We start from the raw sequence: 27,704 nt of genomic DNA, 5'->3' as shown, positions 1-27,704 counted from the left end.
TTCAAGCTGCCCCATGCGGCCCGACACTCTTGTCCTCCCGAAGCGATTTTTCTATCCGATTGATTCTAACCGAACCACGCACGGCCGTTTCTAGTAGCGCCCGCCGCCCCCGTGCAGCTCCTCGTGATCCTCCTTCACGCGGGCACCAACTACGCCTGCCATGGAGGTCGATGCCCTTGTCATGGGCCTCAGATTGCCTCCTCCTGGCAGCCTCTCCGTCTCCTCCTCTGGCCTTTAGGCCGCTCGGTTTCAATTCCGCTCTGGTCGCTCCGCCTCGAGGGCTTCCACCTCTCCGACCACGCCCTTGCCACCCAAACTCGAAGGTGCGGCTCTCTCTCCCTCCCTCCCTCCCTCCCTCCCTCTCTCGCTGCAGTGCTGGGCTGAGGCTTCATTTCTTCTCTGGTGCTGGGAGACCGTGGATGATGTCTGTGGCGACGAGGGCGACATGCTCTGACACGACGCCCATCCTGAATTCCCCTCGAACAGCTTCCCCTCGTCCCTATCGCCACCGGTCTTTTCCCCACCTAAGACGCCATGGGCAGCAAGCAGCACGCACTGATCTCGTCCATGGACGAAGACGACAGCTCCGCCTGAAGCGCCTTGTTTTCGAGCAAGCTTGTATTGGTCGAATTTGGGGGCAAATTTTGGGGACTCCCATTGGAGAGGCTCTCATTCCTCAAGCGCGAGTGAAAGGTTGCAGTCATCGACAAAGCATAAGGCATGTCGGTAGAGTAGATCTGGAGGGCCATCGAGCATCGACAAGGGGTGCAGCTCATCAGCTAATTGCTCTCGGATGGACGTTGTTGGCAGAGCAGACCTAGAGGGCCATCGAGCATCGACTAGAGGTGCAGCTTGCATGCAAGGAGATGGCTATGCATTTGATAACCAATTTTTATACGACATGTTTTTATAAAGAGTAAAATGCACCGGAGGTCCTAATTCTTTCGCAAATGTTCCGAGTTAGTCCCAATTCTTAAATCTGCACATTTTAGTCCTAATATTTTCATAAGTGGTTCATCCCAGGTCCCTTACTCGCTCTGGCGCGTGCCGCCTGCCTACGTGGCTGTTCGGGCCCACCGGACAAGTGCCATGCGGACTGTGCTTTTGCACATAATCCCCTCACTCTTTCTTTCTTCTCCCCCGCGAGTCCACCCCATTATTCCCCTCTTCTCCTCTCTCCTTCGCGTGAACCCTAACCGGCGGTGGGTGGAGTTCGGCTCGAATTTGTCGGCGATGAAGAGAGGGAGGAAGGGAGCAGCGCCGGCGCCATCTACAGAGCTCCCTACATGTGTTTTGCCGCTGGTGACTTGCCCCTGCTGCCGCGTCCGACGCATCGTCCGCCTAGTCTCAAAATCGGAGCAAAATCCGAGCAGGGTGTTCTACAAGTGTCCTAACAACAGGGTAAGAGAAGTCAATCTTTGATAATTTGCACAAATTTTTCTTGTATTTGTTTGCTTTGTGCCGCCAGCCGATTTGAGGAGGGGGCTCATCTGAGCATGTTGAACTTTTGATTTGGGCAGATTGGAACTGGGGGTTGCAAGTTTTTCTGTTGGGAAGATGGTGAAGATTCCTATCTTGATTATTTGTCAAGCATTGGTATGATGATTCCAAGCACTTATTTGGGTGGAGAGATTGAAGAAGAGGAGCAGAAGGAGGAGCTGCATGAGGAGCAGAAGGTTGAGCTGAAGATGCAGAAGCAGCAACAGTTGAAAATGGAGAATTCTGAGATCAAGTTGTTGCTGGAGAAGATGGATGCTTTGGTTGTGATCTGTAGGATGGCTTTATGTGCTTTTGTAGTCTTTGTTGCACTGTTGTTGTATGTGTTGGCTCAGAAATAAGAGTTATTTCAAAGAGTCTGCATCTATTTCAAATGTATGAACTTTGGTTTGTAATAAATGAAATTTGGCTCCTTCTGTCAGCTGAATGGTCTCAATTTTGTATCTGAATGAAAATTACAGGAAAATTTGACAGCATTTCAGTATCAAACAGACAACACAGCAGAAAATTCACAATGCAAAGTACCTTCATGAACATCCATAGTCATTCTTCAGCATCCATCAGTTCACATAGCAAAGTAAAGAGTAAGTACAGGAACATAAGTAGCAATGCAATACAGTGCACTTTGCATTACAGTTCACTTAGTAGAAGTACAGGACCATAACTAAGAACTGTCTGTCCAAAATGTGCAATACCAGTCTGTCTGTCCAAAATGTGCAGCTTCCTGTCCAAAATGTACTCCCCTTCTTGAGATTCTTCTAAGGTCAGTTGTTTTCTTTTGGCTTTGCTTTCCTTCTCTTCTGTCCTGGTAGACCAAGTGTCCTGGTAGCAGTGGTGGATCTTGGCACAGGAAGTGCTTCCCTGCAGTTTGCAAATGAATGTACTCTCTGGAAGAGGGCCTGGTGCCTCGGACTGCTGAGTTGAAGCATTCTCTAAATTTTGGTCAAAGTTAATGTCTAGTTATTGATAGAGTTTACTGAGAGTTTATTGAAATGCATACCTGTGACAATATTTGTAGCACTGAAAGGTTCTGGGGGAGAAATCCATGGAAGTCAGTTGTTCTAGACAAAGCAACACTTGGGCTTGTTGATGCCTTGCAAGAAATGTTAGATAGTAATGATTTGTCATGTTTATGCAAGAGAATTAGTACCGATATACATGAAAATGGAGATCATTTTACCTGGAAGCTAGAACTGAGGTTTTTCTTGACAATCTGCTTCTTATTCCTGGTAGCTGGAGCCTTTGCAGGCTGAGGAGCTGGAGCATCTGCAGGAATTATATTTCTTTCCACAGGTAGTTTCCTCTTTTTTGAACCAGCTGGCGCAATTGCAGGCTGAGGAGCTGGAGCATCTGCATCATCTTGGGCTTGCTCAGCGTCAGCATCTTGGGCTTGTTCAGCATCAGTAGTAGCAGCAGTAGCAGCAGTACCTCTTCCTAATTCTGGGCACCTCCTCTTGTTATGTCCAGGTTGGTTGCATGCACTGCAACGTGCAATAATGCCATGCCTACTCATCCTTCTGCCCTGCTCCTCCTCTACAGGATTATTCCTTCTTTTCAGGCTTGGTCTGCCAACAACTTTGTCATATTTTGGTGGTAGAACTTCAACCCCATTCAAACTTTCCCGTTCCGTGGGATCTCTCCATGGCGTTATGACCTCACCATATGCCTGCTTAAAAGCAACTAGCCGGTAGCATAGTGATACCCTTGTTTCAGGCTTGATCCTTTCATGCCTTAGACAATAAATGGCATGCCTACAAGGTATCCCTGTCAACTGCCAACTCCTACATGTGCACTCCTCCTTCATAATGTCCACGGTATATTGCTGGGTCAAGCAAGTAACTTGAAACACTCCTTTGCCAGCAGGTAAGCAGAAACAATTATTTGCCATATTAGCCTGCTTATCTAACTTCTTTCTAATCTTTGGGCATATGTTGCCAGCCCACTCCTCACACTCTTTGTTCTTAGAGTAAAACCTTGTCATGAGCTTGTTTTTTTATCTTCTCTAGCATGCTAAGTATTGGAAGTTCTCTAGCATCAAGTATGTACCTAGGTGCAAGTAATGATAAGTAAATTAAAGAGTAATGGGCATATGGTGCAGGTAATGATAACTAAATTAAATGGGCATGTAAAAGAGAAATTAATTAAGGCCTACTTGTTGAACACTTCACAATTGTTATTCAGCAGGATGTCAGACTTGGGGAATTCACCGAAAAATGCTCTATACCATGCACTAGGTTCAATTGCCTCCAAATAGTCATGTGCAGCTTCATCTAGCAGCTTTATCTCCTCCATATTCCTCATCCAGTCAGCATGAGTGTATGACCTTGCAATGGCCCAAAGTTTGTTCTTGAACACATCACCTTTCCATTTTTTGGCAAAGTTCTAGTGGAGATGCCTCACACAAAACCTATGATGTGAATCTGGAAAAAGAGCATTCACAGCATTGATCAGCCCCTTTTGCCTATCACTCATGATAGTCCATTGGCTTGTGTTCTCTATGCCAAAAATCCTCAATCAATGTCCTCAGAAACCATTTCCATGTTGGAGTATCTTCCGCCTCAACATATACCTGGGCATCGGTGGCCCGGCCCGGCCGGCCCAGCCCGAAGCCTGACGTCTCGGGCCGGGCTCGGGCCTCAATTTGCAGCCCTAAGCCCAGCCCGAAAGCCTGAAAAAAGCCCGAAATGACAAAAAACGAGTATTTTTAGGAAAACTAGGTATAAAAATCATTTATTTATTGATAGCCTCGAGGGTGTCCCGATCTTTCGATGAGATACCTAATTATCGATTTGGTAGGAGGTGACGTTGACGATCCGACTACAACCTAGGAGGCAGCGCCTTAGCGATCGATACACCAACTCCAGAAGGTTATTGATCCCGCGGGGGCACGATCAACCTGACCACAAAGGTCTTTGTTCCTGCAAGCAATCGAAGAACAAGCAAGAACAAGATGAAAAGCAATCTGAAATTGCGAATAGGAGATATGAAGGTTCACGAATCTGAATATTCAATATAGTTGGAATCTTGATGACGGTAAAACAGGTGGTCTAACCGACACACGCGATTACACGAAAGTAGCAAAGGCTAAACTTTATCTAATCAAAACGCAAGGCTTCATAGGGGGGCTCATGGGGTATAAATAGGAGGGGAACTAGGTGGTTTTCGGCCAGGCCCTTGAGGGACTCCGAAACGGCCTAGGAATCCTCCTAAAACACAACGAAAACATTTAAAAATTGGCTGGACCCTATTACATGGCCTTAGGCCCAATAAAGTAAGATTATAACCCTCATCTTTGGCCCATAGATACCCATTGGAGGGGGAATCCTCCACTTGGCCGAAATCCCATTGATGAAGAGGATGCGGCCTTCTTCTCATCTCTTTATGGCGGTTTCAATGTTCTGAAATCATCACTTGAGCTAGCTTCCGCCACCTTGCTATCACCTCCATGGTTTGCTGTCCAACGCTGATCCTTGTGGTCCAAGCTAGGTCCTTCATTCCTAAAACACATAAAAGAACCCATCTTAGGCAGCAGCATATTCTCATTAATATTAAATGAAGTACCGAGGAATGAAAGTACCTGATAAATTTAGTTGTCGTGCACTAGCTCTACTAATTAGTCCATGTATCTCCGGTACTTGAGGTGTAGGTGCCGTAGGGGCTGTGGTTGTATCATTAGTTGGGATGTCCTCATCATCCTCCCCTTCTTGAATCGAAGTCATCCTCGATGGTAGTTCATCTTCTTCTCCCAAATAAGGCTTCAAATCTGCAATATTAAACGTGGGACTAACCCCAAAATCTGCAGGTAGCTCAAGTTTATATGCATTATCATTAATTTTTGCTAACACCTTAAAGGAACCATCAGCTCGTGGCATTAACTTAGACTTGCGCAAATCAGGGAAACGATCTTTGCGCAAATGCAACCAAATAAGATCTTCAGGTTCAAACACAATTTGTTTTCTGCCCCTATCTCCCGCAAGTTTATACTTAGAATTCATGCGCTCAATGTTCTCTTTAGTCGTCTCATGCATTTTTATTATAAGTTCAGCACGTTCCTTAGCATCAAAGTTAACTTTTTTAGAAGTTGGCAAAGGTAACAAATCAATTGGTGCACGAGGTATAAAACCATAAACAATTTCAAAATGGCACAATTTTGTGGTTGAATGCAGTGAACGATTATAAGCAAATTCAATATGAGGTAAACATTCTTCCCACATTTTCAAGTTCTTCTTTAAAAAAGCCCTAAGCATAGTAGATAATGTTCTATTAACAACTTCAGTTTGTCCATCTGTTTGGGGATGACATGTAGTACTAAAAAGCAATTTAGTCCCCAACTTAGCCCATAAACATCTCCAAAAGTGGCTAAGAAATTTTGTGTCACGATCTGAAACTATAGTATTGGGCACACCATGCAAGCGAACAATTTCACGAAAGAATAAATCAGCAATATTTGTAGCATCCTCGCTCTTATGACAAGGTATAAAATGTGCCTTCTTAGAAAATCTATCAACAACAACAAATATGCTATCCCTCCCCTTCTTAGTTCGAGGCAATCCCAAAACAAAATCCATTGATATATCTTCCCAAGGAACATTAGGAACAGGGAGAGGCATATATAAACCATGAGGATTGAGTGGTGACTTAGCTTTTTGACATGTAGTGCAGCGAGCGATAAATCTCTCAACATCTCGTCTCATCCGAGGCCAAAAGAAATGATCAGCGAGCACATCTTCGGTCTTCTTCACGCCGAAGTGACCCATCAACCCTCCTCCATGTGCCTCCTGTAACAACAAAAGACGAACGGAGCTATCTGGGATGCTTAGCTTGTTAGCACGGAACACAAATCCATCATTAATGACGAACTTGTTCCATGTTCTGCCCTCTTTAAAATGCTGCAAAACATCCTTAAAATCTGCATCATGTTCATATTGTTCTTTTATAGTCTCCAATCCAAATATCCGAAAACCAAGCTGAGATAACAAGGTATAACGACGTGATAACGCATCAGCAATAACATTATCTTTACCCTTCTTATGTTTAATAACATACAGAAAAGACTCAATAAATTCAACCCATTTAGCATGACGACGGTTTAGCTTTGCTTGACTACGAATATGCTTCAAAGATTCATGATCAGAATGTATAACAAATTCTTTGGGCCATAAATAATGTTGCCATGTTTCTAAAGTCCGAACGAGAGCATATAATTCCTTATCATAAGTAGAATAATTCAGACTAGGCCCACTCAATTTTTCACTAAAGTATGCAACAGGTTTTCCATCTTGTAACAACACACCTCCTAAACCGATTCCACTAGCATCACACTCCAACTCAAAAGTCTTATTAAAATCAGGAAGTTGGAGTAAAGGAGCATGTGTCAACTTATCTTTCAATATGAGAAAAGCTTCTTCTTGTGCAGCGCCCCATACATATGGAACGTCCTTCTTTGTGAGCTCATTAAGCGGTGCAGCAAGGGTGCTGAAATCCTTTACAAAGCGGCAATAAAACCCAGCGAGTCCAAGAAAGCTCCTCACTTGGGTGACCGTTGTTGGAGTTGGCCAGCTTTGAATAGCGTCGATCTTGGCCTTATCAACTTCTATGCCCTGTGGAGTGACAACATAGCCAAGAAACGAAACTCGATCGGTGCAAAAGGTGCACTTCTCAAGGTTACCAAACAAACGTGCATCTCTCAAAGCATCAAAAAGAGAATGTAAATGATTCAAGTGGTCTTCTAAAGAGCTGTTGTAAATCAATATATCATCAAAATAAACCACCACAAATCGTCCTATGAAAGCACGTAAAACTTCGTTCATTAACCGCATGAAAGTGCTAGGTGCGTTAGTAAGACCGAAAGGCATGACTAACCACTCATATAGTCCAAACTTAGTTTTCAATGTTGTTTTCCATTCATCGCCTAATTTCATTCGAATTTGGTGGTAACCACTACGTAAATCAACTTTAGAGAACACGGTAGAGCCACTTAATTCATCTAACATATCATCAAGTCTAGGAATTGGGTGACGATAGCGAATAGTAATGTTATTAATAGCTCTACAATCTACACACATACGCCAAGAACCATCTTTCTTTGGTACCAAAATAACAGGAACAGCACAAGGACTAAGGGATTCACGAACATAACCTTTGTCGAGCAATTCTTGAACTTGTCGTTGAATCTCCTTCGTCTCCTCTGGATTGGTACGGTAGGGCGCACGGTTGACCAGCGAAGCACCAGGAATTAAATCAATTTGATGTTCAATCCCTCGAATAGGTGGTAATCCTGGTGGTACGTCTTGTGGAAAGACGTCGGAATACTCCTGCAAAACGTGAGTAACAGCAGGGGGCAAAGAGGGAGGCATATCCTCAAATGAAAACAAAGCCTCTTTGCAAATGAATGCATAGCAAATAAAATTATTCGTATCTAACTCAGAAATATCGGATTTACTTGCAAGCAAGCATGCACCTTTCAATTTAATTTCATTAGCATGTTTCGGTTCAGATTTGCTAGTAGACGCTTGGTGCTTAAATTCTTTAGCGACATTCTGGTTCTCACTCTTATCCTTCTCTTTGCTCTTTGCTCTACTAGCTCTAGCAAAATCATCTTTCACAATTTGTTCAGGAGTTATAGGTTTCAAACCAATTTTCTTACCAGCATGCATAAAAGAATAAAGATTAGTTCTACCATGATGAACAGAATCTGTATCATATTGCCATGGACGACCGAGTAACATAGAACATGCTTGCATAGGTACCACATCACAATCCACAAAATTAGAATATGTACCAATAGTAAAGTGTGCACGGACCGTTCTAGTTACCTTGAGCTTACCGCTGTTGTTAAACCATTGAATGTAGTAAGGGTGGGGGTGCGGCCTGGTGGTAAGAACAAGTTTTTCCGCCATCTCCGTACTGGCCAAATTATTGCAACTTCCCCCATCTATGATGATATGAACAGCGCGCTCCTTAATGACCCCTTTTGTTTGGAACAAGTTATGCCGCTGATTTTGTTCGGCGTGGATCATTTGGACGCTCAAGGTGCGTTGTGCAATCAAACTCAAGTACTGATCAGCGGCTTCAGCTCCCATTAACTCCTCGTCATGGTGGGCAGCGGGGTCTTCTTGCTCTTCCTCGGCAATGAGAGCATAGGTAGCTTCGTCAAAATCACTAGCTGAATCATATACTCCATCTTCACGTATGATCATAACACGTTTGGTTGGACAGTCCCACTGAAAATGCCCGTATCCTTTGCACCTACGACATTGGTTATCTCCGGTCCGTCCGGTGGAAGCAACAAACGCTGCTGAACTTTGTGCAGAGGCAGCGGGTGTATTTCTTGTTGTTGCTGGTCCAACCTTTGCGGATGTAGGTGTAGAGGTACTTTGCTTGTTGGTGGAAGTAGTCGGAACAGCCAGACGTGTAGGGGGTGCAGCTGGGCGTGTGGAAGGGGCAGCGAGGCAGCGTGCTGCCCATGAGGAAGTACGACCTGCAGAAAAGTTAGTCCACGCGTTCGCGTGTCTTCCCTGCACTTCCCTTTCAGCTTTGCAAGCAATGTGAAACAATCGATTGATAGAATTATAGTCCTTATAATCAACAATGTCAGCAATTTCACGATTTAAACCACCAAAGAATCTAGCCATAGCAGCTTCCTCATTCTCAACTAAACCACAACGTAACATGTTCTTTTGCATTTCTTGATAATAATCTTGGACAGAATTACTACCTTGCCTTAATTGTTGTAGTTTCTTTAACAAGTCACACGAATAGTATGAAGGAACATATCTAGCGCGCATAATTCTTTTCAAATCATCCCATGTTGGTAGTATAGCGTTAGGATGTGCAATACAATACTCATGCCACCAAACAGAAGCAAAATCAGTAAACTCACTAGTAGCAGCCCTAACCCTCTTATTAGCAGGAAAATCATGGCAAGTAAATTTTTGACTCAATTCTAATTCCCATGTAAGGTAAGCATGAGGGTCATATTTTCCATCAAAAGGAGGAACCTTAAGTTTAATAGAATGCAGCGAGTCATGTTCCTCTCTTTGAGGTCGTGTCGGTCCCATACCTCGGCGGTTGAAACGAGTTCGGCGACGATCACGGTCGTTGTGATGGTTTACGGCCCCGTCGTGTTCCGTATCCGCGGAGTAGTCGTCGTCGTTCTCCTCAACCTCACTTGCGAAGGTACCGTTATTAGCGGTCCGCTGGTTGTGTGTATTGTTTCCTCCCGGTGTAGCGATGGTCGTTGCAGCAAGTGCCGCCAGTTGCGTCGTGATTTCTGCCAGAGAAGTACTAATGGTAGCAACAGAATTCTGTAAAGATGTTAGCTTGGTATTTGTTTCGATGTGCGCGCTCTCCAAGGTTCCAAGTCTCTCATTCGCAACCCGAACGTCCTCATCCAGCTCCTCGTTACGGAGCCTAAGCTTGCGATCAAAATGTGAAATAATGCCCTTTGTGCGTGGAGAGTGGCCTTGTAAATCATCGTCAGAACCTGCCATCGTTAGGAGAAAACAAGAAAAAAATCACAAGGAAAAGTCCCTATGCACGACTAGGATGTGGGGTTCCAAAGATCACTCCACTCAACTTTTAATCAAGTTCTTACTCATTCTTACCCAGCAAACAGGAAGGTGATGGCCAGCGGCGAGAACAAGCCCTCCGAAGATTAATGTATCGATGCCTTGAGGCAAACCAACCTAAGTGTAGAATCTGTGGAGCTTGGAGGCTTATGTGAGTAGTAAGGAAAAGCGAATAATCAAATCAGCAATGCAAAGTTGAAAATATGCTCAAAAATGCTAGTCCTAGCTGCTGGAGTCGATAAGAACGAATTACAGAAATTAACTAAGCCTAGATACTGAAAAAGGTAGAAAGGAAAGATCAAATGAAAGGTAAAACAAGTAAATCTCTGGGGAATATTTTTTCTTTTTTTTTCTTTTTGTGGCCTTCTGTTTGGCTTCTTATTCTTTTCTATTTTTTTTCTTTTTTTTATCCCCAGAAACTCACGCAAAAGAAGTTAAGACCGGAAAGCTGTACGTCGGTCTGTAGGAGAATTGCAAAGGCTGTAGTAAGGAAAACTCAGAAAAATATGAGAAAATATGGGTTAGAAGCGTATCAAAACAAGCTTTCCAACAAGTGCAAGATCACTCAAAACGGAGGTCGGACGGTGGAAAAAACTGAGATATACTGCGTTGCCCCGGTGCCGAAAAATGGGTGCAGAAACTTCGGAGCACGAAAAGTCCACCTTAGAGGCCGAACTTGAGGGTCAAGGAGCCGTTAATTTTAGAGGATGCGCCTCGTCGAGAGCTTTCCGAAAAGTTTTGGAACGTCCAACTCTGACTTTGTATGCAAAAAATACGCCCATTTTAGTGAACACGGGTCAAACCCACCCGAAACTCTAATTCTACTTGGACTCGGGTCCGAAACTGACTCGAACTCTTCCTCTTTTTTTTCGTTTTTTTTCTTTCTTTCCTTTTTTTTTCTTTCCTTTCTTTTTTTTCACAACTTTCCGAACAACTTGATCTCTAAACAAAATTCGATCTATTATGAAACACTTTCCAAAAGCACTCTTGATTGGACTCGGAGTCGAACTCGTGGCTGAAAACTATAACTTGCCAACTCGGTGTAGGACTCGAAGAGGGACTCGGTGGAAGATATGGTGGCGGCGGAATATTATGGCGGTGGTGTGGCAGGAAGTTTGGCGGCGGAAGTTTGATGGAAAGCCTGCGTCACACGAAATCAAAAGACAAAAACAAGTTCGATCTAGTAGAAAAAATCTGAAAAACGATCCAATCTAATGCAGCAACTCAACACGATTAATGCAGCAAAGATTCAACAATGCAAAACTAATGTGAAAATTGCAAGGCGCAGATTGGTTCTAGGACAAGGTAACTAATCCAAATTTTTTTTTGCTTTTTCTTGATGATAGGTAAAAAATAGATCTAAGTTAGGGATAAATTGAAAGATCTCACCGAGCAACCTTAAGCTCTGATACCACGTGATACCCTCGAGGATGTCCCGATCTTTTGATGAGATACCTAATTATCGATTTGGTAGGAGGTGACGTTGACGATCCGACTACAACCTAGGAGGCAGCGCCTTAGCGATCGATACACCAACTCCAAAAGGTTATTGATCCCGCGGGGGCACGATCAATCTGACCACAAAGGTCTTTGTTCCTGCAAACAATCGAAGAACAAGCAAGAACAAGATGAAAAGCAATCTGAAATTGCGAATAGGAGATATCAAAGTAGCAAAGGCTAAACTTTATCTAATCAAAACCTAAGGCTCCATAGGGGGGCTCATGGGGTATGAATAGGAGGAGAACTAGGTGGTTTTCGGCCAGGCCCTTGAGGGACTCCGAAACGGCCTAGGAATCCTCCTAAAACACAACGAAAACATCTAAAAGTTGGCTGGACCCTATTACATGGCCTTAGGCCCAATAAAGCAAGGTTATAACCCTCATCTTTGGCCCATAGATACCCATTGGAGGGGGAATCCTCCACTTGGCCGAAATTCCATTGATGAAGAGGATGCGGCCTTCTTCTCATCTCTTTGTGGCGGTTTCAATTTTCTGAAATCATCACTTGAGCTAGATCCCGCCACCTTGCTGCCACCTCCATGGTTTGCTGTCCAACGCTGATCCTTAAGGTCCAAGTTAGGTCCTTCATTCCTAAAACACATAAAAGAACCCATCTTAGGCAGCAGCATATTCTCATTAATATTAAATGAAGTACCGAGGAAGGAAAGTACCTGATAATTTAGTTGTCGTGCACGAGCTCTAGTAATTGGTCCATGTATCTCCGGTACTTGAGGTGTAGGTGTTGTAGGGGCTGTGGTTGTATCATTAGTTGGGATGTCCTCATCATTTATTCTAAAAATAATTATTTTAATGCTTAAATAGCCTATTTTCGGGGTTTCGGGCCGGGCCGGGCCATGCTCGGGCTTCAGGTTTGACCGTCGGGCTTTTATGAAGCCTGGCCCGGCCCGAGGTTTGCCCAGGTATACCTCAACAACAGCCATGGCCACAGGGAAAATACAGTCATTTGGATCCAGGCCAACCGTTGTCAAGAGCTGCCCACCAAACTTTGTCTTCAGGTGGCATCCATCAATACAAATGATGGGCCTGCAGCTAGCCAAGAACCCTCTCTTGCAAGTATCTAATGACATGTACATGGTACTGAACTTGCCATCTAATAGACTAAGAAACATGGTTGATCCAGGATTTGATCTTCTTACCTCAGCTGAATAGTCCCACAACATGTTATATTGCTTCAACTCATCTCCATGGATCTTCTTCATTGCTAACCTTCTAGCTCTTTGTAGTTTGCTTCTGGATGGTGTCATGTTGTAGTTTAGCTGAACTATTCTTGCAAAATTCTTAAGAGACATCTTATCATCCGCCCTAAAGGACTCAATATACCTGGCAGCTAAGTACTTTGTAGTGAATTGCTTCAATTCCCACTCCCTGAGCATGTGTGTTGGCCAACAAAGTTCTTCAAAATCCAGCTTTGAGTCCTACTGTCAGGGGCAGCAAACAAGAACCGGCTGCAATCTTCATCACAATGTGCCCTAATACTTTGCTTGTCATTCTTTGCATACTTGATAGGTACTCTGTTCTGAATGATGTACTCTTGTATTGCCTGCCTTAGATGCCCAACAGTTGGAAACACCATGCCTAAGTGGAAATGGACACCTTTCATATGTTCAGGCTTGAATTTTGTCAGCTTAACTTTCTTCTTCTTCTTATTTTTCTATCTATTTCCTGCTGCATCCACTACTATAACTTTTTCATTTTCTGATTCATCATCTTCTGGCAAGTCCATTTCCTCGGAATCATAGTCATTGTCACACTCTTCTTTAGCCTTCTTCTTTTTGTCAGCACTCTTATCATGCACATCATCAACCCAGTCATCAAATAGATCATCATCATCCTTCCCTATCTCATTGTCAGAGTCTACCCACTCCGAACCACTGTCATCTGAACTACTTCCATCAGCATCTCCATCTCCATCTGCTGGTTCAACATTTCTTCTGCTCTTGTGCATAACATTGTGCTCAGGCAATCTCTCTTTCCGTTTAGCTGCTTGGCTAGTCTGTGCACTGTTCATGCCTGGTTTCCTTGGGCTCAAGACAGGAGGCAGTGGTGGTGAGCCAACAATGCAAACATCATCCAAATAGATGTCGCTATAAAGCTCATCTTTATGGTCAATATACAATGAGAAAACCACAAACTTTGGAACAACCGAAGCCATTGCTAAAGTGTCTGCATCACGATCAACAATGCGTAATCCATCACCCATGTTCTTCCCAGGAAGAAGCCAGTACTCCTTACACTTGTCGTGAATGTAGCCCAACTGTTCTAGGAAGTCCTTAATCCAAAGTGGTGACCAAGTTTCAACCTCACATCCATCAAACCATGCAACACTGCCATCTACATAAGACTTGTTCTCCCCGAAGCCACAAAAGAATCCCCCATGACAGATGCTTAAAGAGAACAGCGAATCACTTGGTCCTAAGCAGATAAATGACAAAATTTGTGCTCAAATTCATACGAAACTACTTCTACCTATCATCCACTACAACTAATTCGTACTAATACATCATGAAAATAGCAATGGCGGTGGCTAGGGTTTCCGCCAGGCTAGGGTTTTACGTACCGTACAACGGCTGGCTGGCGCCTGGCTCCCGGCGGACTGGGGCCATCTCGGCGGAGTGGCCTGTGTCGTCCGCCCCCGGCAATGGCGGTTTCTTCGCCGTCGCACGCGTTGCCCTCGGGTCGCCTCTGCGTCACCGAGAAGAGGAACAGAGAAGAGGAACGGAGAATAAGAGGTGGGGCTCACGAGGGAGAGAAGAGGAGAAGTGAGGGGGTTATGTGCAAAAGCGCAGTCCACGTGGCACCTGACCGGTGGGCCCAAACAACCACGTAGGCAGGCAGCACGCGCCAGAGCGAGTAAGGGACCTGGGATGAACCACTTATGAAAGTATTAGGACTAAAATGTGCAGATTTAAAGAACTGGGACTAACTTGGGACATTTGCGAAAGAATTAGGACCTCCGGTGCATTTTACTCTTTTATAAAAGACAACGAATGTGAAAGCAATATCCGTGACATGTATGAGTTTGTCAATCGGTAGCAACGCACGGGCACTCCACTAGAAATTATATAATAGAGCTTTCTAGAGTAATAGAGCTATATAAGTTTGCGTCACAATAGAGCTTTCTGGAGTCACGGATTCTGTAGTAGTGTATATAATAAAATAGTAAATAGTCTGAGAGCAGAAATACTGATAAAACCCTGCTGACACTAGCACAGAACAAGCTATAGGATGATAGATGTTAGTGGCGAGTATTCGGCGCTCGTCACTAATGCTCGATTCCAGAAACTCCGAAAACCCAAAACCCAACCATTAGTGGCGATTTCCCCAAGAATACCCACTAATGCTTGTTTTCATAAGTGAGTAAAATATTCATATAATATTATTTGATTGTGAAAATAATTAAACACCTGTACTTTTGAATGAGTTACTATATGTTTGTTTTACACCAAGAATTTCAACTAAATTCAAAATATTTATGCCCAAATTTTAATGATTATTTGGACATTTTGTAGTTATTTAGAGGTATAAATTCATTTTAATTCATAAATGTCTGAGAATTGGCATGAAGAGTAGTACTACCATAACACGCCTATATAAAAATATATGTTTGAAAATATGAAATTTATCATATAATTTATTTCGTTTTGTTTCATTTGAGTCAACCTCAAGTATAACTTCTACCCCAAACTTGCCAAAATCAACATTTTGATACAGAGAAGCTTTTTTACTTACTCATGATATGAATGTTCATTTTCACTAACTTAGAGTCCATGCCAACTTTCAGCCTATTCTGATTTAAATTGAATTTTATGAATTTAAATTACTACAAAAGGTCCACATAATCCTACAAATTTATTCACAACAATTTTGAATTTTTGATTGAAATGTCTGATGTAATACAAAAATTCAGTAACACATTCAAAAGTACATGTGTTTCAATTTTTTCACATCCACAAAATATAATATGAATATTTTACTCATTTGTACTCAACACACATCGAGCACAACCGCAAATGTTGTTTCCAAACATACCTCTTTTTGTGTCATCGTACATGCTCTCTGTTAGCACACCTCAGATTTTCTCAAGTAGTATCTATTCTCCATTTGCAATTATACCTAAAGAATCAAACTTATCCTCATATACCTAAAGAATCAAACTTATCCTCATATACATAAAGAATCAAACTCATCCTCCCATTCATCTTGTCCGCTCTTTTAACTATTATGCGCCGAGTTCTTCCTGGGTAACTGTGAATCTCTGTTGACAAAAGATATTATGCGCCGAGATCTTCCACTGCTGCCGTAGTGGAATGTGTGGATTTTAAAGAATGTAACTGACGTGGTTATGACTAACCACGTACTCGACTCAAGTATACCCGTTACGGCCCAGCTGGGGGGCCATAAGGAAGCCTACTACGACTCCAGGAGTTTACATGCCAAATCCTGCGACTCAAGATAAATAAGCTTAATTAGAGTATATCTTTTCATTGTAACCGACTTGGACTCTACCTTAGACCTGGGTTCCTACATATATGAAGGACCAAGAGGGGGAGCCAAGGAGACCCCAACTTAGTTAGAAGTCACCTAGACGCACTCGCAAGATCGAATCTGTGCATCTAGCCTCCGCGGAAACCCTTTGTAATCGACTCATCAATACAAATCAGACAAGCAGGACGTAGGGGTATTACCTTTCGAGGGCCCTGAACCTGGGTAAATCGTGTTCCCTGTGTCCTTGTTAGCCGACTAGTTCGCTAACACATACACTAAAAATCTTTCTTAGAATACAAGTCCACCAATATGGACATTGTCAAAGTCCCAACTTCGTCAGTAACCCCTGCTCCTAGTAACCAGGATAGTAAAAATATAACAATTGACAATAACTTATCTCCTCCCAAAAAAGATGCCAGAAATACGACTCAACATGAAAAATATGATTTACTTGAAAAATATGATTTACTGATCTGCAAAGAGGAATATAAATAGTACAATTCAAAAGTGGTATACACGATGGTTTTTATATTCTATGAGCAAGATTCATGATTAAATGCAGTGAAAAGCACTGAAATTGGTCAGGGTTTGCGAGGATAGGATTCTATTATCAAGAGCATTTTTGGGTTTATGAGATATGTTTTGATATAAATTGAGAAGAAAATACCTTCAAAGGACGGATGGGATGCGCGGGCCTGAACTTCTAAATTAATGGAGCTAATCATGGAAACAAATTGGCGAAATGGCACATCACAAAATCTTTCCCTTTTTGGGGCACACCTTCCAAATCCAATCGATGGCATCCTTCCGGACGCCGAGATCCCGCCGCCGGCGAGAAGCAACCTCTCACCAATCGCCATAGTATGGCCACGACATGTGCTCCGGCTCCCTCTCCACCAAGCCGTTGACGAATTCGTCCAACTCTGGCGGGAAGCCGAAATCCATGTCTGTCGACCTGCCTCACCTCATCCCCGTCACCGCCGGCTGATCCTCTTTTTCTTCAAAGTTCATGATGCGGACGTTATCCTCGGCACGGAGGGACGGGAACGGCGGAGCACGAGGCCGCACGAATGGTGGGGACGGCCGTTTTTGCAGCGACGAAAGATGGTGGCAGTGCGAGGGGCGAGGGGATGGTGGCGGCAGAGCGGATCGGATTTTGCAGGTGGAGCGAAGATCGGGGGCGGGTGGTTTTGTTTGCGGTGACCGGCAGTGGACAGGGGCGGAGGCCAGCGATTCGATGAGGAGAAGGGTCAGGGACAGCGGCGTGCGGGGCTGAATTAGGCGGTGTCATCCCTCATAATTTCAGTGGAAACGACGTACCGACGACGAAACTGTGGCTTAAAGAGTAGTCGGTAGTGTATATACTCCCTCCGTTCCATAAAGATTGGATTAAGAACAAGACCTACCATCATCAATCAAATATACACACACACACAACGGCAAATCTTTTCTGTGCCTGAGCACTATCTGGTCGCTCTCGGTGCGCACTGGCTCGCTCCGTCCAATCAAATCATGCGGCTCAAGCGCTTCCTCCTTCTGGACCCCGACTGACCACGTGCTCGGTGGTTTTCTTTTGCCCGCATCTCTCTCCTCGCTGCACATGCCGCCCCTAGGCCCCAGCATCCATTCAAGACGGGCCTCCACCGCCGCACGCACTGCCACCAGCCTTCACGCCGGGCCGCTGCCGCCATTTCCCTCCTCCGCCGTAGCCGCCGCTGCCGCTGCCGCCTCCATCTTCCGCCATAGCCACCAACGCCTCCCTCTTGAGTTTTCACCATTGCCTCACCGCGAGCCTCGAGAAGGCAGCGTCTGCTCAAGTTCTCATCAGCCATGGGACTCCCGGAATCCCGCCTCCCGGCGCTCCTCAAGAAGAGTGGCACCAGCCGGCGGTTCGACCATATCCATGGCCTCCACCTCACCTCCTCCTCCCTCCACCGCCTCCCGTCGGGCCTGCCCACGCTCCTCGTCCGCCGCACCGCCGAGGCCGGCGACATGGCGTGCGCCTACCTGCTCTTCTCCTCCTTCCCCCGAGACGACGTCGCCCTCTACAACGCCATGATCCGTGGCTGCTCGTTCCGCGGCCCCACGAGCAGTTCTTTATCTTTAGAGTTAGTTTCATGATTTTTTTGAAAATCTGAACGGTTGTTTTGTTTGGATACGAGCTACTACTCTTGTTGGATCTAAAATAGTTCATGTAAATATACATGCTAGCTACACTTGGTTGTAACTCTTGTGAGGTTTTGACTTTTCTGTACCTAGACAAAGTAACTTTTGGATATCAGCTCTTTAATAACGGTAACTTCTGTGTAATTGCTTCTCTATGATGAGATTGATGCTTGTAATGGAGATAAGTAGAAGGAAAAAGATGGGTTCCTTGAAGAAAAAAAAAATAAGTTGCGTGTAACCAGCTCACCGTAGGAAAAAAACCATCTGCATGCTGAGAAGGAGCGCGCCCACGTGCCCAAGAGAAGGTTTGCGTGCTGAACCAGCTTACCGTGGCAAAAAACATCTGCATGATGGGAATGCTTTTTTTGGAAATTGCGGGACCACGGTACTTTACCTAAAAGATGAGTTGTCGGAACGCACACTTTTGTACACTATGCGCGCACCGCATAGCCAGCCCCTTGTTGTAATTCTTTTTTTTGAAGGGTATTTGTTGTAATTCTTGGAGTACTCTAATTCTTGTGAGGGCCTGAGCGTGGAGCACCGGTGCAGGGAGACCGAAGGAGAGAGGTAGGACCGGGAAGGATTTCGTGTTGGATTTTTGCAACTGTCATGCGGTGTGAGCGCACGTGTTTTTTCCCGCTGTGAGAATTGGGTTTTCCTAATCTGAGACGGACAGAAGCTGTCGGAAAGTGAGCACCTTAGCGCGCACTGTGTAGACACCCCATATATCTTCAGTTTTTAACCTAGTTGACAAAGGATTAAGAGCAAGCTAAGTTATCCCAATGAATCTACGTGGTAGCTTGGTGGGAAATGAACTAGAGAAATGATACAGGATAAGCATAATACAAAATTACTGATCTAGCTTTGTTTGACATGCATTCCATCTTCTGTTAGAATAGTAAAACTAAGTAACATGTTAAGCAAACTGCATATTTTGCTTCACGCTCTAAAGGCTTTTTTAGCAGTCAAAAGGAAAGTAGTGAGAATGCTTATTGCAACTATCGGAAATAATTTTGGGTGTAGTAATGTCTTGGAGGTTTTTTTAGAAGTGCAAATTATTATATAGGGAAGATAGCAGCTAAGAGTCGATACGGTAATCTCGCGGGTCAGGAATCGGCCCTTCTGCATTATCGCACGGTCCAGTTATCCAGTCAAATCCTCTTGCTCGCTGACAGTTGGCTCCACCGCTGCTCCATCTGACCCTTCACTGACATCTCGGTCCCTTCTCATATGCGCTGACCCACCCGTCGGCCACAATTTGATACTCCGTACTAATTCACAAGGATTTTCCTACGTGCGTTAGCTATTCCCCATTTCCTCCTCCCCCAGTCCGTTCCACTTCAGATCTCCGCCGCCGTTCTCGTCTCGCCGTCTTCCTCCTCTCCGGCCGATGCCTCCCAAACCCTAGCCCCCCGCAAAACCCCAGATCCTGCCTTCCCTGGACGTCGCTACTGCCATGGATCCCTCCGGATCTGGCTCCCGCCATGGCCGCCTCCTCATCTCCCCGTCGCTCTCCACCCCGACCTTCTCCTCCACTCGTGCCCCGTCCTCGTCTCCCTCCCCGCACCACGACCGCCGCAACTCAACCTCCTCCCCCATGCCTCTCCTCCCATTCCCTTCCCCTACCTCCAGGCCCAACAGCTCCTCCGGCTCAGCCGCCGGGTCCCGTGCCGCGGCGACTGCCTCGACTCCCGCCTTCGCTCACAACGCGCGCGTTGCGGCGGCGCTTGCGACTGCCGCCGCCTTCCTCCTCGACCTCGGTGGGCTCCCCGTCTTCGCCGTACTCGCCGTCGGCCTCGCCGCCGCGTACCTCCTCGACGCACTACGGCTCCGGCAAGGCGCCTTCTTCACCGTCTGGGCGGCGCTGCTCGCCGCCGACGTGGCATTCTTCTTCTCGGCCTCCCTCTCGTCCGCTGCTGCCGCCTCGTTGCCCCTCACCGTCCTCGCACTGCTCCTGTGCGCCGAGACTTCCTTCCTCATAGGCGTCTGGGCGTCCCTGCAGTTCCGCTGGATCCAGCTCGAGAACCCTGCCATTGTCGCGGCGCTCGAGCGGCTCCTCTTTGCATGTTTGCCTATTGCCACACCTGCAGTCTTCACGTGGGCTATTGTGTCCGCAGTCGGCATGGCTAACGCCTCCTACTACCTTGCCACATTCGCCATGATCTTCTACTGGCTGTTCTCCATACCACGGCAGTCTAGCTTCAAGAACCGCAAACAAGACGCTCAGTTGCAGGACAGTGATGGCATCCTTGGCCCCTTGGAGAGCTGTGTGCATGCGTTGTATCTGTTGTTCGTGCCTGTGTTGTTTCATGCCGCATCACACCACTCCACACTCTTCGCGTCATGGGCCAATGTGTGTGATTTGCTGCTGTTGTTCTTTGTACCATTCTTGTTCCAGCTCTATGCATCCACGCGTGGTGCACTGTGGTGGATTACCAGGGATGCACACACAATGGATCAGATAAGGATGATGAATGGCTTGGTTGCACTTGTTGTAGTGGTGCTTTGCCTAGAGGTTCGAGTTGTATTTCATGCCTTTGGAAGGTACATTCATGCTCCACCGCCACTTAATTACCTGCTTGTGACGGTCACTATGCTTGGTGGTGCTTTGGGTCTGGCAGCGCAAGCTGCTGGCAAGGTTGGAGATGCGGTTAGCTCGGTGGCTTTCACGGGATTGGCAGTGCTTGTAAGTGGAGCAGGTGCTGTAGTCATTGGATTCCCTGTTGCGGTATGTTTCTACCTGCTTGATAGCAATACCTGCACTTGCAAAAAAATTATATACTTTAGCATTGCTGAGATGGATATTTGTAGTATGTACTAAAATGTTTTTTTTTCAACTGCATTTAAAATACTCCCTCCGATCCATATTACTTGTCTCAAATTTGCCCAAATATGGATGTATCTATGTTTAAAAAGCGTCTAGATACATGTAATATTTTGACAAGTAATATGGGTTGGAGGGAGTAGTTGAACTTGTTATTCTTAATGACATTGCATGCTACTACCTCCTTTCCTACATAAGAAGTCCAAACTTTGTCCTAAGTCAAACTTCTTAAAGTTTAACCAAGTTTTTAGAAACGTACCAACATCTACAATATCAAATAAGTATACTATCAATATATATCTATATCATGACGAATTTTATAAAACTAATTTAGAGTTTTAGATGTCTTTAGAATTTTCAAACTTGGTCAAAGTTTAAGAAGTTTGACTTAGGACAAATGTAGGACTTCTTATATTTAGGAACGGAGGAAGTATCCTGAACTAATCATTACAATTATGCACCGTGGACACATATTGTATTATGAAATATATTGAACTCTTGGAATAATCTCAAAGGCCATCAATAATAACTATGTCTGTTGAGTTCTTATAGACTTGTTGACTCTCTTACTACTTGATACAAGAAGTTGCTTGGACATTACAGTAGTTCTACATTTCATGTTAATGTTGGTGCCACAGCAAACCTTTTAAGTAGGTTGTTAGCCTGCAAGTAAATCAATTAAATTCTTTCAGTTTTTCGATCTGCATGCTTGTAGTTGTATGTCCATCTTAACTGCTGTCCCCTTTATTGCAAGCTGACACTTTGACCACTTTGTAATTCACAAAGACTTATGTCGGCCATTTATTTCCTTGGTAGTTAGTCAGTTGGTCTGGATGATCTAAGTTCTTCTGATGAGTACCCTAGTGATATATGCTGTTCCACCAACAGAGCTTAATTAGTTAAAAATTTGGAATTTGTGATATCGCAACAATCTGTTGAAAAAACTGTTGTTTGGAGAATATTGTTAGCCATAGTTTAGTCAGCATCAATTTGTGTGTTCTATCCCATATCAAAGCTGTCCAGTAGTAATACATGCAATTCTTCCTGTGGATGTTCTTCGATCATGTATTACTTTTTGAGCTGTCATTTGTTCCTTGTTCAGATGTTTATTTGTCGTCGGTGCACACTTTTTTTTTGTATATTGGAAATGCTGTAGCTGAATCCTTTTTTTTCTCGAACAGATGTAGCTGAATCCTTGTATTTCTATTTTCACAGCCGTTCTGACACTGTCCTCAACCAGTATATCTGTTGTGATTTTGTTGCTAAGTACTCAAGTTATGATAGTGATACCTGATACCTCGAAATGGTAGATTGATAGTGATATGATGGTGAAGTCCTTGACCAACTTATTTTTGTAAATATTACTACGGGGTACATAATTTTAAATTTTATCTACATCATATTGTAGATATCTCGCTCTAAACTGTGAAAGTACTATATATGCATACAAGCAGATAGATCTGTGCTAGCTCAGAGTTGGCTATATTGGAAGAACTTGACTAACACATGGATGTAGTGTTATCCAACATCCATGTAGTGATGTTTTTCTGCTACTTCCATTGCTCCAATTTTCATAGTGAAACAAGTCCCAGAAGCCAGACAATATAGATGGCATCAGGGAATCAGTAGGGTGTGGGTTACCAGGCAATCCTCGCTGTAGAGTATTTGAGGAAGCTTGGTGTTTAGAGACACAATTTTTCAGTCATTGGCTGTAGGATGGAGTCCTGGTTTGGCAGGCTGTGGAGTTATCTGCTTGTTTATTTGTTGGCCAAATGATGGGATTTTCTCTCTTGAGATGTACTAACATAATGTAATCTTCATCTGCTTGAGATATAATGATATAATCTAATCTTTGTCCAGCCTCTTGGTAATAACACACAACATATCCTGTTGCAACTGTAACTAGTTTTCATGTTGGCTGATCTTGCACTAGCATGGAATTAAACGACAAACGTAGATAATAATCATTTCTTGGCTTATCAAGTATTGTTATGGCCTTGAAATTTCAGCATTCATATTCCAAGTTGTTATTTGCTTTTTGTTGCTCCATCTAATGAACTTCTCATTAATCTGTCTGCAGCTCCTTCCACTCCCAATGATTTCTGGCTTTTATGCGGCAAGGTTCTTTACAAAGAAAAGCTTGTCATCATACTTCACCTTTGTCGCAATATCAAGCTTGATGGTCCTTTGGTTTGTAGTGCATAACTATTGGGATCTAAATATTTGGATTGCTGGCATGCCATTGAAATCGTTCACGAAGTACATTGTTGCTGCTGTAATCATGGCAATGGCTGTTCCTGGTTTGGCACTTCTCCCAACAAAACTGCGTTTTCTTGTGGAACTTGGTCTTATTGGTCATGCTTTACTGCTATGCTACATCGAGAACCGATTGTTCAACTATGCTACCATGTACTACTTTGGATTGGAGGACGATATCATGTATCCAAGTTATATGGTTTTAGTCACAACCTTTTTTGGATTGGCTCTTGTAAGAAGATTATCTGTTGATCAGAGAGTTGGATCCAAAGCTGCTTGGATCTTGACTTGTCTCTACTCCTCAAAATTGTCAATGTTATTTATGACATCAAGATCTGTGGTATGGGTTTCAGCTGTGTTGCTACTTGCTGTCACCCCCCCTGTTCTTCTTTACAGGTACCCATTTTAATTTCCATGTTCTAGTTGAGTATCTTCACCTCTTTATTTAACAATCTTTCCTTACCCTTCCAGAGACAAGTCCAAAGGTGCTCCAAGAATGAAGACCTGGCAAGCTTATTTCCATGCAGCTGTAGTAGCCTTTTCTGCATGGCTCTGTCGGGAAACAATTTTTGAAGCTTTACAGTGGTGGAATGGAAGGCCTCCTTCTGATGGTCTGCTTTTGGGGTCCTATATTCTATTGACAGGTGTTGCTTGTGTACCGATAGTAGCTCTCCATTTCCCTCATGCTCAGGTAGTTGATACTCACCTCTTTGTTCTATTCGAAAAAATCAGGCTTCTCGGAAAGCACCATTTTTTGGTAGTCTACTGCTATACCTGCACACGAATATGTACTAATGCAGCATTCATCTTCCCAACAATGATCTATTGAGGGCCTGTTGATTCTCCACAGACATCGATGGTTTACTCACTTAGGCACTTAGCACTAGATAGATGTTTGTTTCTGAATTGCTATACAATGATGACATCACTTAGCAATTAACCTGTTCACCATTTTATGAGAATGTCATACTGATTGACATTGCTTTTGGTTTTGCACAGTGATGTCCAGATCACACCTGTGTTCTTGCCTTTAACTTGTTCGGTTCAAGGCTATCTCATTTTCTCTGCAATTTTCTGAAATTTGTCATCTTTTAGTCCCATCATGTTTTCCACATTATGGGATTTAAGTTGAACATAAAATAGATCTTTATTGACTCGGTGCCAGCTGTTGTATCAACTGATGTTAGTTTGTTGCCCTGGAACATTGTGAAATACTTTCCTTCTGTTGAATTTAAAACTAGATTAATTAGTTTTATTTTAAGAATTTTTCAAATGAGCCCACTTGTACCTAATCACGATATATTTATGTTCATGATGATGATGCTAAAAGATATTCTTCAACAAAGGACTATTTTCGGAACTAAAACTTGTAGGATTATTTTCGTCATATAAGCTTCTAGGATTACTTTTGGAATTCTGTATTATACAGTCCTTGCCTGTTAGTGTTATACTGCCTCCGTAAGGCTTATTTTGATTCATTGAAACAAGGCTTTTGACCAACAGTTACACCATTACTATGTAATGTGCATGATGTAAATTTGATGTCATTAGATTTGTATTCAATAGTACTTATAATTATGATTTTCTATATCATAAACCGCATATTAATAGGTTAAATGTTGGTCAAAGCTTTCTCTTAACCCTGCAAAATATGCCTTCTATTTACGGACAGAAGGTGTACTAGGCAAATGTTTGAAATAATCCTTTCATGTCCTACCTTTTGAATTCAGTGTCAAAAAAGGCACCATCTTGTTATGTTTCCTGTTTAGGAAGACTGCAAGAAGCCAAGAAGCATCTTCGTATTATTGATTGGAGTTAAACATCTCAGTGATTCTATATCTATTTCTCCATTTGTTGTAGTATTTTTGCTCTATCACTTCTCATGTTGGAGTTATTATTGTGATAATGAACACCTTGCATGTTATTTTGGGGTTGCACTAATTGATCATATATTGTTATTTCCTTGCAGTCAGCAAAGAGATTCCTGGTGCTTGTTGTGGCCACAGGGCTTCTTTTTGTTATTATGCAGCCTCCTATCAGATTATCATGGATATACCGGTCAGAATTGATCTCAGCGGCACATCTATCTAATGATGACACATCAATATATGGTTTTGTAGCATCTAAGCCAACATGGCCATCTTGGCTGCTCATAGCAACAGTGGTACTTACACTAGCAGCAGCTACATCTATAATCCCAGTGAAGTATGTTGTCGAATTGAGGGCTTTGTATGCAGTGGGAGTAGGGATTACACTAGGAATCTACATATCTGTGCAGTACTTCTTCCAGGCAGTTGTTCTGTATCCTCTTCTTGTTGCAACAATTGTCTCTGCTGCTGTCTTTATAGTATTCACACATCTCCCATCTGAATCTAGCACAAGGGTTTTGCCATGGGTGTTCTCTTTCTTAGTAGCTTTGTTCCCGGTCACATACCTGCTTGAAGGACAACTAAGAGCTAAAAGTTTTGCTGCGGATGAGGATGAAGCAGAGAAGTTCACCAACATGTTGGCTATAGAAGGGGCCAGAATGTCACTATTGGGTCTGTATGCTGCCATATTCATGATCATTGCACTAGAAATTAAGTTTGAACTGGCTTTGCTTTTGCGTGATAAGGTCACAGATAGAGGTATAACACATGGTCCATCTGCTGGTCGGGGCTCTGCCTTTCCACCTAAAGCAAGGCTACTGCAGCAAAGAAGAGCTCACGCTGCACCAACTTTCACCATCAAGAGATTGGCAGCTGAGGCAGCTTGGATGCCTGCGATTGGCAACTTTTCTACGGTGTTGTGCTTCATCATCTGTCTTGTTCTCAATATAACACTTACCAGTGGTTCAAACCGTGCTATTTTCTTCCTAGCACCCATCCTTCTGCTTTTGAACCAGGATTCAGACATCGTGGCAGGATTTGGTGACAGGCAGCGTTACTTTCCTGTAACAGTTTCTATTTCTGGGTATTTGCTATTGACAGCGTTGTATAGAATATGGGAGGAGACGTGGCCTGGCAGTGGAGGATGGGCTCTTGATATTGGGGGGCCAGGCTGGCTCTATGCTGTGAAAAATGTTGCTCTTCTTCTGCTAACATTACCTAATCACATACTCTTCAATCGGTTCATGTGGGATTATGTCAGGCAGACTGATTCGAAGCTACTCCTGACATTGCCTCTCAACTTGCCATCTATTATAATGTCAGACATACTCACTGTGCGGGTCTTAGGATTGTTAGGAGCTATTTATTCTCTAGCGCAGTACATGATATCAAGGAGGATAAGAATTGCTGGGATGAAATACATTTAAACTAGGACATGTAACCTTTGAGGTAAATCTTGTTTGTCTTAGTGCAAGTGTTGTCAGTGAAGTCTCCAGATTCCTGAGGCAGATCATTTCAATGCATTGCTTGCAGGCGTACACAAATTTCTTTGTAAGGCCCCGGACAACAGACATCTTTGCCTGGTGGCTGGGAACAAAACTATGCCTTGTAGCAGAGAGAAACAATGGCCAATGGTCATCACTTTTGTACTGGATGATCTTTATACTGGTATACCCTGAAGGTGTTGTATTATAGATTTTATTGCACAACACATAGAATGCATCACCTTGGGGCCTTTGGACTTGTAACAACATTTTGTGCTGGTACTCTTTGATAAGCCTCGCCAAAAGTTACTTGTGCATTCTTTGTAGATCCTTCTGTTGTCTATATGTGGCAGGATGATGATCTCCAGTGGCGCAAATGCACGTACAGGTTGAGGTGACTGTCGTATTTTATCTTTGATTTTTGTGATTTTTTCTTTTCATGATCATGTTTTAGGATCGTGAGCTTCTTTTTAATATGCTGAAGATAATTTTTTTAGAAGACTTAACATTACTGCAATCATGTTTGAGCGGTGGAGGAATATTGCAAAGTTTGAGCGGTGTTTATGCAAAGAGCAAAAGTCGGCATTGTTCACTCTATATTTGCAAGCACTCGACAATGAAATGTGGCCGTTGCAAAAAGAAAAAAACAGAATTGTATCCTATTATGAATTTCAGATTGGATTTTCTAAACTTAGTTAACTACTCCCTCCGTCCCAAGTGTCTTAAATTTTTTTAAATATGGATGTATATATGTACTAAAATATGTCTAAATACATGTAATAACAAGTCGCTTGATATGGGATGGAGGGAGTAAAAAATACATGTAATAACAAGTCGCTTGATATGGGATGGAGGGAGTAAAAAAAAATGTTTTTTTAAGTAAATTGCACGAACCATTCTTCTTGTGGTTAGAGTTTCATGTTACCATAGTTAACGCTAATTGTCTAACGCAACTAGTCTTCATCAGACAAGGGTTTTCAAATACCCTAAATCTCACAGATTAGATCATTTCACCGTGTTTCTACTGGCCTCAC

At 43.5% G+C, this 27,704-nt stretch overlaps 2 protein-coding genes across 3 annotated transcripts; one reads left to right on the top strand and one right to left on the bottom strand.

The window, feature by feature from the left end:
- Positions 1-2,127: 2,127 nt before the first annotated feature.
- Positions 2,128-8,750, bottom strand: LOC112268650 (the record flags this gene model as incomplete). Its single annotated transcript, XM_024454570.1, has 10 exons — positions 2,128-2,358; positions 2,498-2,590; positions 2,678-3,163; positions 3,471-3,543; positions 3,650-3,879; positions 4,067-4,165; positions 5,307-5,637; positions 5,998-7,580; positions 7,659-7,883; positions 8,208-8,750. Coding segments are annotated over 10 exons (3,894 nt in total), but the record flags the coding sequence as incomplete, so codon positions are not given.
- A 10,780-nt stretch (positions 8,751-19,530) lies between these two features.
- On the top strand, positions 19,531-26,996 carry LOC100830867. 2 transcript variants are annotated; one of them, XM_010239383.3, is made up of 5 exons: positions 19,531-20,966; positions 23,143-23,714; positions 23,790-24,009; positions 25,288-26,635; positions 26,720-26,996. In XM_010239383.3, exons 1-4 carry the CDS (start codon positions 19,695-19,697, stop codon positions 26,611-26,613), a joined length of 3,390 nt encoding a protein of 1,129 aa, XP_010237685.1. In that variant the 5' UTR covers positions 19,531-19,694; the 3' UTR covers positions 26,614-26,635; positions 26,720-26,996. The 2 variants fall into 2 exon arrangements, with proteins under 2 accessions (XP_010237685.1, XP_010237684.1); XM_010239382.3 differs by having other exon boundaries at positions 25,288-26,996.
- Positions 26,997-27,704: the final 708 nt, after the last annotated feature.

This window comes from Brachypodium distachyon, chromosome 4 (genome assembly GCF_000005505.3).
Source record: "Brachypodium distachyon strain Bd21 chromosome 4, Brachypodium_distachyon_v3.0, whole genome shotgun sequence".
NCBI classification, from domain to species: domain Eukaryota; kingdom Viridiplantae; phylum Streptophyta; class Magnoliopsida; order Poales; family Poaceae; genus Brachypodium; species Brachypodium distachyon.
This window is presented reverse-complemented; position numbering and strand designations above follow the sequence as displayed.

Bases quoted from the DNA above. Each gene is read 5' to 3' on its own strand.
- LOC100830867 (XM_010239383.3), top strand. From the start codon at position 19,695: ATGGATCCCTCCGGATCTGGCTCCCGCCATGGCCGCCTCCTCATCTCC. The intron at 23,715-23,789 runs GTACCCATTTTA...TTACCCTTCCAG, and splicing joins CCCCCTGTTCTTCTTTACAG to AGACAAGTCCAAAGGTGCTC. The intron at 24,010-25,287 runs GTAGTTGATACT...ATTTCCTTGCAG, and splicing joins TCCATTTCCCTCATGCTCAG to TCAGCAAAGAGATTCCTGGT.